This window comes from Metopolophium dirhodum, chromosome 5 (genome assembly GCF_019925205.1).
Source record: "Metopolophium dirhodum isolate CAU chromosome 5, ASM1992520v1, whole genome shotgun sequence".
NCBI classification, from domain to species: Eukaryota; Metazoa; Arthropoda; class Insecta; order Hemiptera; family Aphididae; genus Metopolophium; species Metopolophium dirhodum.
Genome location: NC_083564.1, coordinates 17,075,181 through 17,092,176, shown reverse-complemented (window position 1 = coordinate 17,092,176; position 16,996 = coordinate 17,075,181). Strand labels below are relative to the sequence as shown.

Genomic DNA, 16,996 nt, shown 5'->3' with positions numbered 1-16,996 from the left:
GTTGGAAAGTGTTTCAAATTGTTCTTCTAATTGCTGACATCTATTTCTGAGCTCTTTAACTTCCACTTTGAGCTTTCGTTTCCTGGGAGTGTTTAGTGACAAGAGCTGTGTTGTTTGGGAAGATGTTGAAAGTCTCAAAACTGGTGATATCCCAGATGATGTACCAAATTCATTAGCTAAAAAAATTATATTATTATTTAATAGTCCATTATCTATAGACATAATTAATAGTATCGTTTGTTTGCATGTTTATAATTTTATTATGAAATAAAAGGTTAGATATATATACATTTTGGTAAACTTACAAGTAACAGAAATTGAATGATTTTCTTTAGATGGTGTACTTGTGGCAACTGATGAATCAAAAATTGTTTCGTCAAGACAATTGTTACCCACTATTGAAATGTCTGGTCCAATTTCTTTGACAGATACATTATTACATTCCTCTACAAAAATAAATTAAATTAAGATTACATATAACAAAATTAAATCAAAATTAAAATTACCGAATTCTGTAGGAACTGCCTTTGGTAATAGTCGAGACTTGTCGGCACTTGAAAACATATTATCACTAAAATGATTTAAACAAACACGGTAGTACTTAGCTAGTACATCAATAGATTTGTTTAGCAAATCTTGTCGACCACAATTTATTAACCATTCATTACAGCTGTAAAGTTTACAAACATTTTACTGGTTAAAATCACAAATGAGCATTATTAGCACAGACTTACCGAAGTACATCCTTAGGAACACTAAACAACCTGCATCCTTTTGCTTTTGTTGTCCTATTGGAATTAATGCAACTCTGAACTAAACATAACATAACCATGTTGAGAATGGTTGTCTAACAACAGAACAATAGTCTCACTACACGTAGAATAAAGTCAGACAGAACAACGTATAACCAAACCACAAAGAATGCCACAAAGGTACAAAATTGAAATTAAAATGAATAACGAATATCGGTTATCACTGATTATAATTTGATAACAAAAGTACCTCAATTAAAATGGCCGCTGATTTCGCTGCCGCCGTGCTTTGTCCACCCCCTGGTTATACTATACATTTAAGATGTAACCAAAAGTTTATGTTTTGTAAGAACCGTGGTAGGTATACATTTTAGTTTCTGGTTGTGCAGGGGATACGCGCCCGGCGGCCGGCACTTTTGGAGATTTCCTCTTTTCTGCCCGGCACTTTGGGGATTTCCACTTTACCGCCCGCTGGACGGTAAAAGGACGCTTTCAAACGCTTCAACCGTGGTCGAAAACCAAACTTTCGGTGCAGGCGTGACAAAAAATATCTATAGCCCTTTTGGCCCAACAGTTAAAGGTGTATAATAAATATAATAATAATAAAAATAATGAAAAAACTCACAGTTTGTGGAGTGCAGACTAGCTAGCTGGTCCTGTCTATAGTATGGGTACAATACACGCAAATGACAAAATAATAATGTAATGATTGCCCTTATGGCTCACAATAATAAAATAATATAATATACAAATAGGCGTCTAATAGACTCGTGTCTGGTCACCGTTACGACGAAAATCTATGATATTGACACCTTACTATTAGATCAAAAACGGAGTAAAATAATTATTTTGCACACGTCGGTGTTCGCTGAAAGACGTACGATACGAGACAAAATATCACGGTGGCCGTGTTAATAACGTTCGCGGAACCAGCTTGGCAACTTGCGATAACGTGGTGATAGTAAAAATAATTATGTTTAATAATATTATAGGTACAATTATTACATAATAATTCACTGGACACGTTTGAATAATAGGTTTGTTCCAACACGGGATTTGGGACTAGTTGCCGACTGATCCATGATTGATTTACGGCGCATGCGCTACCGTGGACTGATCATGGATTTTGACCACTGTTGGAACGCGTTTCTGACTGAATACTGATGGACTGCACTTACAGTGTGCCCAAATTTAAAATAAAAAGTATGGTGCCGTAATAGTGGTAGTAGGGTCGCTGTCCCCGAGTATGAATACAAAACTGAAAAGACCCAGCAGCCAGCAGGTGATAAGCATACCCTGCCTAGTGCCTACCTTAAGGCTTGGTTTCCTACAATCACGCATCCGTGATTGCGTGGTGCGCGATTCACGTTGCGTGATCGCGCAAAATATGAAGTATGAAAAACAATAATAGTGTTTTTTAACAATTCACGCACGTGAATTTTGACGCACGGGATTGATGATTCACGCGCGTGAATCACGTCCCGGTTGCCTGCAAGTCAACATTTGCGTGTCACGCACAGGATGAAAAATCAAATTTAAAAAAAAAATTAGGTGTTTAAAAAATAAAGTGATTTGATTCCTCCAGAATCCAGGGTCCACGGTTGCTACTTGCTAATAATCAGTGGCGTATTTAGGAATTTGTCATGGGGAGGGTCCAGATAATTTTGAGAACACAGAGTCGTGGGAGGGCAAAGCTCCCCTCCAATTACACTTTATTGAATAGATATACAGTAGAACTTCCATATAACGGTCACCGAAGGGACTGAAAATAATGACCGCTATTTAGAGGTGCCCGTCCTACAGAGGTAGGATAACACTAGGATAATACTCGACGGGACCAAAAATTTGACCGTTACATAGAGGTGATCGTTAACGGAAGTTTTACTGTACCATATTTATGAGTACATGTACAATTTTTTAGTTTTTCATTATTTTATATAATATATACCTATTGGCTATTTAGATAAACCTATTTATAAAGATAATATAACAGTTTATAAATGCAGAAACTTGTACAACCATCCAACTATTTTCGTTTAACATAATTGGAAAATATCATCAGCTAGCTCGGTAACTATTGATAGAATATTTTAATATTATCTACCTATAAGGGTATTATAAATCAATGACCACTGGAAACAAATACAAAAGTGGTATTATTGAACTCGTACAAACAAGTCTAATAATATATTTTATTCCGATATGAAATATATTATATAAGTAAGTATAATTATATTATAGCCAAATATTTAATGGTGTATTTATATTATTTCAAATAATTTTAAAAATAAAGGATTTTACGTTTATAAATAATGTAGGTACTAGTGAACTCAAAATAATTATCTGCACTATACACTGTAACAAAATAAAATAAAATATGTGAACACAAGACATTGTGAAGTCCAACGAAGAGGTTACGCTGTACTCTACTACGTTTCTAATCCAACCAATAATCTGATATTCAATTACCTATGTAAGTCTCTATATTTCATAAGTTACGACAATTAATTTAATATTTTATAATATTAGCTAAGTATCTATTTTTATTTACATTTTACATGCTATTCATTAATTATGATTTTGTATGAGTCTAATTTTCACATTATTTTAGTGTATTTTTATAATAATTACTCCTTAAAAATATTAATTTCACTTGGATTATTTATTTTAATTTATTAAAGCATACTATGATTTCTCAAAAAAAATAATAATCTTAGTAAATCATTGTTTTATTAATTGTTTAAAATATAATATATGTATATATTAATATTATTTGTGATTAATTAATACCTATACTTAAAATATTATTATTTTTTTTTTTAACTATTTTATATATTATTATATAGCTTTTTTTCATCATGGAATCAAAATTATTCACTCCAGAGAATGATGAACAATTAATAGCACTTGTTCGTGATCACCCTGTTTTATACAAGTTAAAAGACAAGAACTATAGAGACAATAACATAAAGGATAATGTTTGGAAAGAAATTTCATTTAGTATCGGAAAAAGTGGTAAAAAAAACAAAACAATTAGTAGTTAGAAAAAAAATAAAATAGAATACTGAATATTAAGTTTATATTATTAGTTACTTTTTTAAATTATTACATTTTTTTACAAATTGTATGTGAAATATTCTTAACTTGTCCTTGTCACTTGTTTTGTCTGCCAACTAACTGATCCAGCTCCACTATTAAAATAATTTTTGAATGATTCAAGTACACGAAAAGCTTCATTTGAAAAATTTCCTCCTACGGCATTAAAAGGCATCATGTTTTTCGGAAGTTCCATATTTATATCATTTTCATTAGAATAATTAGTCGAATAATTTGTACGTTCATCTCGTAATAAGTTATGAATAATACAAGCCGCCATCACCAAATCATCAATTGTTTCTGGTAGAATATTGATTGGAGTGAAAAATACTCTGAACGACTGACACAGAATTCCAAAAGTATTTTCAGTAGTTCTTCTAGCTCGACTTAGTCGGTAGTTAAAAATTGCTTTTGTGACATCTGCCTTTGACTGTTCTCGAGGATATGGTCTCATCATATTAGTTGTTAATTTAAATGCTTCGTCCCCCACGAAAACATGAGGTAAAACTATATCTGTAAATGGTAAACACTTAGGCTCTGGAAATGGAAATTCCCCAGATGAAATTAATTTTCCCAGATTTGATTTAGGAAAAATACCAGCGTCGCCTTCTTTCCCGTAGGACCCTATGTCCACAAATAAAAACTTATAATTTGCATCAACTAACGCCAATAGTACAATGGAAAAAAAAGACTTGTAATTAAAGTACATTGAGCCAGAGTCAGCGGGACAAACAATACTAATATGTTTTCCATCTATCGCACCACAGCAGTTCGGAAAATTCCATGCTTTATAAAACTCTGCGGAAACATTGTTTAAAAGATTTTCAGTGGGTTGTGGAATTGCTATATTTTTCAATTTTGCACAAATTGCTGTAAGGACTTCTCGTACTATTATGCTTATCCAACTATGCGAAATTCTAAATTGAAATGCTAAAGACCTGTAACTCTCTCCTGTAGCCAAAAATCTGTAAAAAAAATATAATATATATTTTTAGCTAATGATTGCAAGACACGATGGAGAACTATTAGAGACTCATACAAAAAAACTTTAAAAAAAATGAAAATGGGTACTGGTTCAGCTGCAAAAAATAAATCAAAATACAACGATGACGCATTAAGCTTTTTGAACGAACATGAAGAGGAGAGAAGGTAAACACTATTTTCTCAATATTTTTTACAAGCTTTTAAACATAGAAATTCGACGAAAATGTACACCATAAAACTTTTACTTATTTTCTTATTTTTTTTTTTATCCTGTGGACAAAGTGTCTACCAGAAGGGGTGCTCCGATTACGACATATAGTATCTTATCTTTTAGCAAATTGGATGTAGTTGATACTTTTGGGAGGTCATTTTTTGATTTTCTCAATAGTTATTAAAGCCTCGGAAAAAACCACCGAAAAATTACGAAAAAACGGGATTTCAATTTGTAACGCTTTGTTTATCGCCATAGAAACGAATAATATTTATATTTAATAAAATAAAAAATATTCTTCCGTCCGCTCAGAATCGTTTTTTATTGAATACTGCAAAACTTCCTCCACCTCAATGCTAACCTACCTTTTTTTCAAGGCTGGGCATTAATACGAGTTAATAAGTTAAAGTTAAGTTAATAAGTTAAGTTAATTTAACTTTTTAACTTAATAAGTTAATTTTTTTTATGATTATTAACTTATTATTAACTTAAGGAATTTTTGAATTAATTTTAAATTAACTTGAGTTAATTTTACATTTAAACAAGTTAAGTTGATTTCAATTTTAATTAATATGTTTTCATATTCGTATAAAATATAAATACTTATAATATTATTAAATTACGAATATTATCATTGCCCGTTATTTTTCGCCATCGTCGCCAGTAATATTTCTATTATTATTATAAGCTATTTTATAAGTTATTATTATATTATAATTATTACGAATTAATATTTGTATAGAAGGTAGCGCGGACAGACTATTTTTTTTTATTAATAAAAATTTTAAAATTATGTAAATTATCGTAGGTAATAGGTAAACAAATTGATGGTACACATTTTAAAAGTATGCTAATAAATGTGTGTACTGTTCCTAAACCTTTTGGAAAATAAAATAATAATAGTTCTTTGGTCTAATAACATGAACAATTTAAGGTATACCGATCGTTTTAATTTTACTCCTATATTAAAACAAGAAATTTTTTTTTGAGTAACTTAACTTGAGTTAAAAAGTTAATATTAAATTTTGGTTAACTTTTAACTTAGTTCAATTGATAGAACATTTTGAATTAACTTTTAACTATTAACTTAGTTTCGATTTTAGTTTAACTTAACTTAACTGAGTTAAAAAATATCATTAACTTGCCCAGCCTTGCTTTTTTTTATTTATATTTGTTATATAAATTTATGAATATTATATATTTTATATTAAAAATATTACAATTTATTTTTTTGTTCATTAAAACATAATATAAAATTTTAGGACAAAATCAAGTATAATGATCGACAAACATATTGAGAATACTGCAAGCTTGGATTGTTCAGAGATAACAGGAAGTGACAGTGCGCACCAGACTGAAAACTACAACTCCGAAATGTATATTGAACCAGCAAGTGAAACTTCAATAATTTATGAAATAAACGAATATGATAATAATTTGAATAATACCTCAAATGTTGTCCCAAACGAAATATTTAAAAATGTTAATGAAAAACAAAAAAAAGGAGGCAACAAGGAAAGATTGTTACAAGAAATAAGACAAGGTAGAGAAGAACGCTTAAAAATGATCAAGGAAATAAAGCAACAATCAGAAAACCATCCAATACAAATTTTTTTTAAGAGTATGGCTTCAACAGTCATGACTTTTCCCCCAGAATTAGTAGTAGAGGCGAGAAATCGGGTTTGCAATATTATATCCGAAATAGAATTGCGCGCATTAAAGACAAATATATCAATGGGAACGATTGATCAAGAAACAGCACCAACAAGTTCATCTACACAAAATATTATTCCAGTCACAAGTGAAGAATCATTACAGTCATATTCGAGAATTCCTGTTGACGAACAAAATCCAAATAATACTTTTACATATTTGAATTACCTACCTATGACCTATAACTAATTTGAGTACTTATTATTTTTTTTTTATTTTTCTTTATTTAATACTAAAAAGTAATTACAATTTATTTTAACCATTTATAAATTTTAAATTCAAAAAGTGAAATATTATTTTATAAAGATTGATGTATTTACATTTTTTTTAATAAACATTTAAAAACCACAAAACAATTAAATAGTGAACACAATATAATATACCAACTAATTTTAACTTACCTCAAAGTGACACATAGCTTCTCTTCTGGAGTTATTGGTTTTTTATACGATTACTTGGTGGCCTTCTAATATCTTCTTTAATATAATTTAGTATATTATTGAATAACTCAAAGGACACTCTAAAATAAGCTTTGAACTTTGATTCATTATCAATTAAACGTCTTTGAATTAAGTTATTGAAGCATCCTTCTCTCTTCCTTTCATTATAAATATCGTCAGTTTCTTCTCTAAAATATAAAGAAAGGAGTAAAAGTTCTTCATCTGCATCATCTTCGATCAAATTGTAGAGTGCCAAGTCCATTTCGTCCATTTCGTCTGACGGTCTGACACCAACTGATCAACTTTTCAATCCCACAGTCATAATCACGCATAGATGTAGCAAAACACCTGTATCACGCATCACGCAAGTGTGACCGAGCGATCACGTATCGCGCACCACGCAATCACGGATGCGTGATTGTAGGAAACCAAGCCTTTATAGTCCCACCGGCATTCATTACTGTGGTTGCTGTAAATACAGCTTAGTTTACTAGTTCTTTTTTCTATGGTTTACTTGTTGCTTAGTAAACTTGTCTGTGGTTGCTGTTAATTGCATTAAAAATGAGCGATATTGACGATTCAGATGACTTTTTTGCATCCAGTTCTTCCTCTGACGACGGATTGGACTTAATTAATAACCATAAAATAAAAAACGAACGTTTTATAGGTGAGAAGATGTTAACGGGCTTCTGTTTTATTAACGATTAATTTACTTTTTTTTTGTTTAGAAGAAACTGTCCAACAATATGATTGTGAAACATATTTTGGGCATTTCAGGATTAGTCGTCATTTGACAACAAGGATTACTGATTTGTACAGAGAAAGTAATTATTTTAAAAAAATCAGGCATGGCCAATTGGGTAAAATACCTGCGGATGACCAGGTTGGTAGTGTTTTAGTTCAGTTTATGTACCTATTTGAGCATTGATTATAATATATCTTTAGTCCCAAGTAGAAAGGGCTTAATTTAATCAACTTTTCAGCTCAGCCATTTGAAAGTTTGGAAATTCCCTACACATATTAGTATCACAACCACAAATATAGAAATCATTTATGTATATTAATCAAATTCTGTGTACATTTATGACCTAAAATTCTTAAATTTGTAATTATTTATAGACTTAACTAATTACTTAATTTGGATTTCACTTATTCTGACTTAAGTCTTTTTTTTTACGACAAGCCTTTTTGATCAAATAAATTATGACTTATATGATTTTGATAAAAAAAATTATCAAATTTAATTACAAATTAATGTTTACTCTAGAATACAATTTTATTAAACAGTACCTACAATATATATTTTTATATAAGAATTATATATATTATATATATAAGTTTATAACAAATTAGTCTTGAAACTTAATATTAAAATATTCAAAATAGATTTTAACTTTTGTAACATAAGAATTATTAAAAAATAGTTTTCCTTTTAGTTTTATTTAACATAATTTAATTATATTTAATCAGATTCACTGGGATCTGGGTTATATGATGGGTCTTCATTTTCATTGTTTTTTAAATTTTTGTAGAAATCATGATAAATATCAGAGGAAGAAGATCTATTAAAGTATTTTTTCAAAAAAACATTTTTGTGAAAAATTGACTTAAGCCCTTTTTACCTGCGACAAAAGGTATACTCAATGATATTAGCTAGCATTTAATATAATAATATTAACAGTTCACACAATGCACCTACCACTTTACCATTTATTGATTTTAGGTCCTAATATTTATGTGGTTTGTTGGGCACCAAACTGCAAGTTTCCGTGATGTTGCAGACCGTTTCAATATTACACTAAGTTCTTTGCATAGAATTATTGAACGGCTTACATACTTTTTGAGCAACTATTCGCCACAAATAATCAAATGGCATAACGATGAAGAAAAACGAGAATCAGAGATGTCATTCAGAGCTAATGGATTTCCTATGGCTATAGGGGCTATCGATGGTTGCCATATCAAGATAGATAAACCTGATAATGATCCAGATTCATACATAAATAGAAAGGGATATTATTCAATACAGATGCAGGTTGTCTGTGACCACAACCGCAAAATCATTGATTTTTTTGCCGGTTATCCTGGGTCCGTACACGATAGCAGGGTATTCAGGAATTCACCAGTCTGCAATACTTTGGAAGAAAAATGTGGTCCATATTTCTTGCTCGGTGACAGTGGGTATCCGTTACAAACACGATTGATGACCCCATTCAAGGACCGAGGGCAGTTAACAAGGAAGCAATTTAATTATAATTTAAAGTTGAGCCAAAACAGATATCGCATTGAACACTGCTTTGGAATTTTGAAGCAAAAATTTAGACAGTTGTATCACTTAAAATTCAGAAACATCACTAAAATTGTTGGTTTTATGCGAGCGTGTTGTGTGTTACACAACATTGCTATTGATGATGAATTCCTCGAAGAAATTTCAGAAGATTTCTCTGCATCAAACGCACAAATACAAGCTGTACCACAAAACCAGGGCATTTTGGAGGAAGAGGATATTGAGGAAGACCAAGATGCCAAAAGGATTAGGGACAGAATAGTAGATGCACTTTTTATTTAATTATTACTAGTTAAGAGTTTAAATTTAAGTTACGTTTAGTTATGTAAATATATTTATATACAATATACATATCTATTATATTATATTTTATTTTATTTTATTTTTTAAACCATAATTAGTGGAGGAGGTTGGTAAATTAAAAGTTGTGTGTTTACTCATGTATAGTTTAATAGATTTAAGTTTTAAAACATAACAAAATTAAATTTCAGTCCCACTTTTTCATAATAATAATCACAGGCAAATATAAATAGTACAACTTACTTATGTATAGTATAATTGATTTAAGTTTTAAAACATAACAAAATTAAATTTCAGTCCCACTTTTTCATAATAATAATCACAGGCAAATATAAATAGTACAACTTACTTATGTATAGTATAATAGATTTAAATTTTAAAACATAACAAAATTAAATTTCAGTCCCGCTTTTTCATAATAATAATCACAGCCAAATATAAATAGTACAACTTACTTATGTATAGTATAATAGATTTAAGTTTTAAAACATAACAAAATTAAATTTCAGTCCCACTTTTTCATAATAATAATCACAGGCAAATATAAATAGTACAACTTACTTATGTATAGTATAATAGATTTAAATTTTAAAACATAACAAAATTAAATCTTAACTTTTTCATAAAAATATTCACACACTGTACAACTTTTTTATGTATACTTTGATTACATCTGAAGAATAATATCGTGATCATCGCTTTCCATTACTGCAGTCTTATCGCATTCAACAATTGAGTAGTCATATGAAGTATTGTTTTTTTTGCAACAACATTGTGATTGCAATATCATATTCCTATCCTTAATGAACTCATTCCTATTTTTAAGTAATTGTAATTTTTCATTTTCTATTTCTAATCTTTTTTGTTGGTAATTTAATCTATCTTGTCTAATTTTTTCAATTGTGCTAATTTTCTTTCTTAAATTTTTTTTTTTAGTACCTTCTTCTTGATATATAATAATGTTTTCATTTGTGTCCTTTTTTGAGGTTGATGGACCAGAAGGTCCTTGAGTTGGAAAAACATCTTGTTCGGAAAAATTAAGAACATCATGAACCTCCTCAGAAGATAGTAAAATTTCAGGGTGGACATTTTTTTTATGTGCAAATATCTGGTCCATTTCTTCGCTGAATTCAAAATATTTCTTTCCTCGTCCTGTACTATTTTTGTTTTCGACATACTTTTTATAATTTCTTTCCAAAACGCGCCATCGATTTTCACAGTTATTCGGATTAATTTTCATTTTATATGTTTGACTCATTTCGTCGGAAATTATTGCCCACATTTGTTTTAAGCTTCTAATTTTCATTGTTCCAACTTTTTCCCTATATTTACCGTATAAATCAATCAATGTCTTGGAATTATGTATACTCCACCTACATTCTTCTTGGATAGCAGTGGTGACCCCAGATGCCATGACTATAAATTCATTTAACTCTGAAATTGAAAAAGTATACTTAAAAAAAATGTATTTCTTAAGATAAGTAAAAAAACATTCAAACGTAATGTACAGAATCTAAAATTATGTATGAACATACCATCCATTTTTAAAATTGTGTTCAAACGTATACATTTTAAACTTCAATGAGAGGTAAAGGAGCTCTGTCTGTGTATCTAAAAAAAAATTGTATACACATTAAAACGTAACACTAATATATTACATATTATGTGGGCAAAAATAAGAAAAAGAAAAGCCTAACCTACCCTTTGTTGAAACATGAGTTAATTACTATTAATTACTATTTGTAATAATAATTAATTACTATTTACATCAATGTTTATGAATATAAAATAACCAAACTTCACCAAACTGTGTATTTTAATCCTGTTTGATTACCCACTCCAATTATCCACATTTGTTCATTTAAACTATATAAGTTGATAACATTTGATTATTAAACTTGTGGATATAGTTATATATGTCAAATTAAAAAAACTATTTAGGTACGAATAATTAACTATATAATAAAATAAATATAAAATAATAGACATTAACTTACTGTCAACCGTGATACTTTCGTTAGTAATCACTAATCACTATAGTAGAGTTTTATGTTTTTACACTGGTTGTAGTAGAGGATGACAATTCATGTTTAGTTACAGTTTTCTGATGATTAACATCGACATTGTTTGATTCATTGATTGTTAGATTAGTATTTTAACTAAAAAATTATAATAATTAAAATTCAAATGCGAACGACTGATACAAATAACCGAATTGATAACATAAATAATAAATAAATAAATGTATGATAACAGTGTCTCGGACTCCCAGTCCGGTCAAAATCCGCGGATCGTTTTGACTGTCAATAACCAGTCACACAACTGGTCTAATAACGTGTTGGAACAACCATCTGACAGTTTGAGTTTGCGTTTCAGACGAGTTGGAACGGAAAAATTCTTCTGCGCATGCTCCCGGCAGTTCGATGATAGTCTGACCGTGTGTTGGAACAAACCTAATATATACAAAAATAAAACAATGATTACTACGGTGATTTTGTGTGTGTGTGTGACCAGCTGTTCCCCCAGGAGCGTTTAAATACAGGAATGCACCACTCATAGTGCGTATGCGCAATATGGTATCGTCCACATAACTATAGTAACTGATAACTCAGTGATAACTGATAATGTGATATTATACCTATTGAACTTAAATAAAATTATTAATATTGCAATTTGCGAATTTAGTATATTTTAAGTTTTAACTGAGTTATATTGATACAATTTGGTACATTTAGTCTATGGTAGGTACAACATTTTTTAATAATATAGAATAGTTTTAGTCAATAGTAATATTAATAAAAACAATAATCGCAATGTAAAAATTTAAAATATGGCAAAATATAATTTGTTACATTTAGTCAATAGTAATATTAATAAAAACAATAATCACAATGTATAAATTTAAAATATGGCAAAATATAATTTGCTACATTTAGTCAATGGTAGGTACAACATTTTTTAATAATAATAGAATAGTTTTAGTCAATAGTAATATTAATAAAAACAATAATCACAATGTATACATTTTTTAAGCAATTTCCATTTTTTTGTTAATTGGTATATCTAAATGTTGAAGCTCATTAGTTGTATGTCCATAATGTTGTCTATACACTGTTGCAATACACTCTTCTTTATCAAAAGGCTCCAATAATATAATATGTCTTGTGCAATTAAGGTTTATTTTTTTAGTTCCTTGAGATTTTGTGGATCTTTTTTTTTTATCCTTCTCTTTATACGCGCCTGAACGATAAAATTCATAGTAACTTTTACTACCGTCTTTACAATTTTTTTCCCTGTATTAAGTACATATTTACATTTTTCTTCTAATTCATGCATCATTTTCCAGTTATAAAATTCTATAAATAATAATTTTTAATCCAATATAATTCAAAGTCAATTAAATTTGAATTCAATGATATAATATCATTGTATCTATACAACAAACGATTCTGAGTGGAGACGATTTTGCGTAAAATGGTTTTGCTTTTGACCACCCAAAAGTACGAACTAGATTCACTTTCCTATCAGAAAATATGATGAAAAAAATCAAAGCATTTTTACTGTATTAAAAAAAAAAAACTGTAAAATCAATACATTTATCGCTCAACTCAGAATCTAAAATTCATTATATACTTTTAACCAATATGAGCGGTGCATTCCTGTATTTAAACGCTCCTGTTCCCCCATGGCCGATATCTTATTTCTATGCTTAATCTTATATTTGTTATGTTGCGGCGGCAACAATTACAGTTAAACAAATTTATACTTACTTAATTTATTTTGTAGTCATATTTAAATCCAATATGTGAAGCAATATTTTTATTTTTCACTGTTACCAAAATATTGGTATTTTTAAATGTAATTGGAAATAATTGGAATATCATTTTAACATAGAGGATCTTCCAAATTATATGTGATAGTAGATTTCACTATGGTATATTAAAATTGGGATTTGGAATCATAATATATTATGTGTATGAATCATTTTATAATCACTTTTTGTTATGAATTAAAAAGTGGTGATCAAATCATCTGTCTAAATATGTTTGTAGTGAATCCAGCGCGACGGTAGTGGCGCGAAGCTAAGTAAAAAAAAAAGCGAAGCGGTCACTACCGTAGTATATTACGCGAGCCAGAGTTTGTCCATTGAATGTGTGTAAATTTGCCCGTTTTCTTTAGCCAGGGCTACAGACCTAATGAATGAACGGATTGGTCTGTTTGTGGTATCAATAGATCGGGCATGATTTGTAGATTATACCTTCGTCATTTTCGAAAACAAATGGTTGAATAATAACGAATATATTAGCAAAAAAGTCAAGTATTTTTGAAGCAAAAAGATATTGTGCTCGACCGTTTTTAGTTATTACGTTTCACGCAGCAGCGCACGAGACCGTATTACCCCCTCTATTCCGTATACGTTTTCGTCGCGGTCGTACACTGGGCAGCGGTTGCGACTTGCGGTTCCCGCCGTTGCCCGCGTCATCGCTTATCGTATTCGTTATTTCTGTTATCGACATTCATGTTTCTGGTGACGTTTGGTGTAGATGTGTTTATTCGCCGCCGCCGCGCAAACCACGTTTTATTTGTTGTCTCGTTTGTTACAGTGTTGTAGTAGGCCGTATTATATTATTTATTTATATTATAATTTGTGATCCTTTATTTCTAAAATGGTTTCTAATACATACAAACAGAAGTTACGAAAAAGGAGAAATTATTTTTAAAAAAAACCACTAGTGTGGCTGTGAGCCCAGTGTGTATGGATGAACGTTTAATAAAAAATTCAATCACCATAACCACAAAAAAATTTCTAAGAAATCAAAAAAAATATTAGTTTAGTAAAGTATTTAGTTACTAACTACTGTTTGAAAATATTTCGAACAAATTGTTTTCCTCCGACTTGTATACTTAATAGTTTACATTCTCGAGATACACCCCATGTACTTTCTAATTTAAATGACTATGAAACAATTTTAATACAACGAGCTAAAGTGTTTCAAGTTGTTATGAAAATGGCTCCTATATCTGGTATAAAACAGCCTAAAAACTCAATGATAGAAAAATCTGTAGAAAGGGCTTTTCACTTACCTTTACCTATCGAAGAAACGCTTAAAAAGTTGCCTAATCAAATATCCATGCTAATAATGCCCAAATACCTTCAACTTCTTATCAAGATATTCCTCATCATACTATACCAGGCTTTTCAAATTCAAATAATATATCATGCTATGCAAATTCTTCTTTACATGCCATATTCAATTGTACACATATATTAAATAACCTAATTAACTCTTTGGAACATTCCGTTCTCAAAAATCTTGCATTGTCTTACATTTCACATATCAATAATCTAAATTCTTCAAGTATTAGAAGACAGTTTGGGCACCCTTTTATTAATGAAGAACAACAGGACGCTGCTGAATTTATTAACGCTCTTATAAACATTTACAATCCACTAAAAGATGCGCTATCTCAAGTTCTGCGTGCCATAATAAGAGAATACAAATAACTCAAAACTATATTATTCAACTTAACGTACCTAATGAAAATGAAACAGCAACTTTAAATACAATGCTGGATTATTTATTCAGAGAAGTGTTAATAGAAGGCGTTAATTGCAGTACCTGTAATACTATTACAGATCATACACAGATAACAAATATAGTAAATACTAATGAATATTTGTACTTTCAAATACAACTTTGGAGTAATGTCAATAACAAAATATCAAACCTAACCATTAATGCATTACCCACTACAATAATTAAAGTTGATGGTAAATCGTATGGTTTAAACTCTGTCATCTGTCATCATGGTCCATCTATGAATGAAGCCCATTATACAAGCATAATTTCACATCAAAATAAATGGCTACGATGTAATGACACTGCAATACATTTTGAACGATGGCCTCGAGGGGGTAAAAATGTATATATTATAATAATGGAAAAAAAAAATTGAATAAGATTTAAAAAAAAAAAAAAATAGAATATGAATTTAAAAAAAAAATAGAGTATATTAAATAAAAAAACATAACAATAAAATAAATGAATAAAAATATAAAACATTACATATTACATGCCAGTACATAAAAATATGTTATAAAAAAACTACTGATATCCCAACAAAAACACTTCGTCGAACTCCCTGTAAAAAATTGCTAAGTAAAAAAAAACTAGTCATCTATAAGACTTCAGCATTATAAATATGTGATATCATAAAAAAATGATATCATAAATAAGTTAACTTAAATTTTAAAAAAACTAGTAATTTATAATACTTAAACATTATAAAGATGTGATATCAAGAATAAATGCTAAGTAAATTAAATTTTAAATTAATTGATTCTATCTCAATCATTTATTTACTTTGGGAGAATTTATATATTTCGACAAATAAACATGTCTATTCATAACTGGACTATTTAACAAATTTCCATGACAAATGTTACTAAATTTGTTTTATAAAAAAGTCTTAATTATTAATTTATAAAGAAAATAAATTCTCGCTAAGTAAATAAATGATTGAGATAGAATCAATTAATTTAAAATTTAATTTACTTAGCCTTTATTCTTGATATCAAATCTTTATAATGTTTAAGTATTATAAATTACTAGTTTTTTTTAAATTTAAGTTAACTTAGCATTTATTTATGATATCACATATTTATAATGTTTAAGTATTATAAATTACTAGTTTTTTTTTTTACTTAGCAATTTTTTACACGGAGTTCGACGGAGTGTTTTTGTTGGGATATAAATAATCTAGGACTATCTATGTGCCAAATCGAAATAACGAAACAAACAAAACTCAATAAGTGGCTGAAACATCTTAGTTGTTATAGTAATATTTCTATGTAGTGATATGCTACTTGATTATATTATAACAAGGCATTAATTATCTACTAGGTAGCAGCGAACCATATGCTATACATTTAAACAACAATTGTAGATGTATAAATGATTAAACTGAAATCAAAATGTGCTTCATGATAACCAAGTATTGGGTATACTTCATATTATGTAACCATGAACAATGATATCTGTAATCGTGCACAGAACAATACAAATAACAGCTGATGTCAAAATACGTCATTGTAGTGAGTAAGTATAACGATTATCATTTATGACCGATATACCTTGTGGTTGAACAATATCGAATTTATTACTTATACGGGCAGATAGCATGACGTAACATTTGTTATCAACGCTTATCA

At 29.3% G+C, this 16,996-nt stretch overlaps 2 protein-coding genes across 2 annotated transcripts; both read left to right on the top strand.

Moving 5' to 3' along the window:
- Window positions 1–3,610: 3,610 nt before the first annotated feature.
- LOC132945587 (uncharacterized) lies at window positions 3,611–6,945 on the top strand. Its single transcript, XM_061015359.1, has 3 exons — window positions 3,611–3,767; window positions 4,844–4,997; window positions 6,306–6,945. Exons 1-3 carry the CDS (start codon window positions 3,611–3,613, stop codon window positions 6,943–6,945), a joined length of 951 nt encoding a protein of 316 aa, XP_060871342.1.
- An 812-nt stretch (window positions 6,946–7,757) lies between these two features.
- Window positions 7,758–9,765, top strand: LOC132945585 (putative nuclease HARBI1). Its single transcript, XM_061015358.1, has 3 exons — window positions 7,758–7,863; window positions 7,925–8,079; window positions 8,920–9,765. The coding sequence occupies exons 1-3, from the start codon at window positions 7,758–7,760 to the stop codon at window positions 9,763–9,765; spliced, it is 1,107 nt and encodes a 368-aa protein (XP_060871341.1).
- The last annotated feature ends 7,231 nt before the right edge of the window (window positions 9,766–16,996 follow it).

Bases quoted from the DNA above. Each gene is read 5' to 3' on its own strand.
- LOC132945587 (XM_061015359.1), top strand. From the start codon at position 3,611: ATGGAATCAAAATTATTCACTCCAGAGAATGATGAACAATTAATAGCA. The intron at 3,768-4,843 runs GTAAAAAAAACA...ATATATTTTTAG, and splicing joins ATTTAGTATCGGAAAAAGTG to CTAATGATTGCAAGACACGA. The intron at 4,998-6,305 runs GTAAACACTATT...ATAAAATTTTAG, and splicing joins GAACATGAAGAGGAGAGAAG to GACAAAATCAAGTATAATGA.
- LOC132945585 (XM_061015358.1), top strand. From the start codon at position 7,758: ATGAGCGATATTGACGATTCAGATGACTTTTTTGCATCCAGTTCTTCC. The intron at 7,864-7,924 runs GTGAGAAGATGT...TTTTTTGTTTAG, and splicing joins AAAAAACGAACGTTTTATAG to AAGAAACTGTCCAACAATAT. The intron at 8,080-8,919 runs GTTGGTAGTGTT...TATTGATTTTAG, and splicing joins AAATACCTGCGGATGACCAG to GTCCTAATATTTATGTGGTT.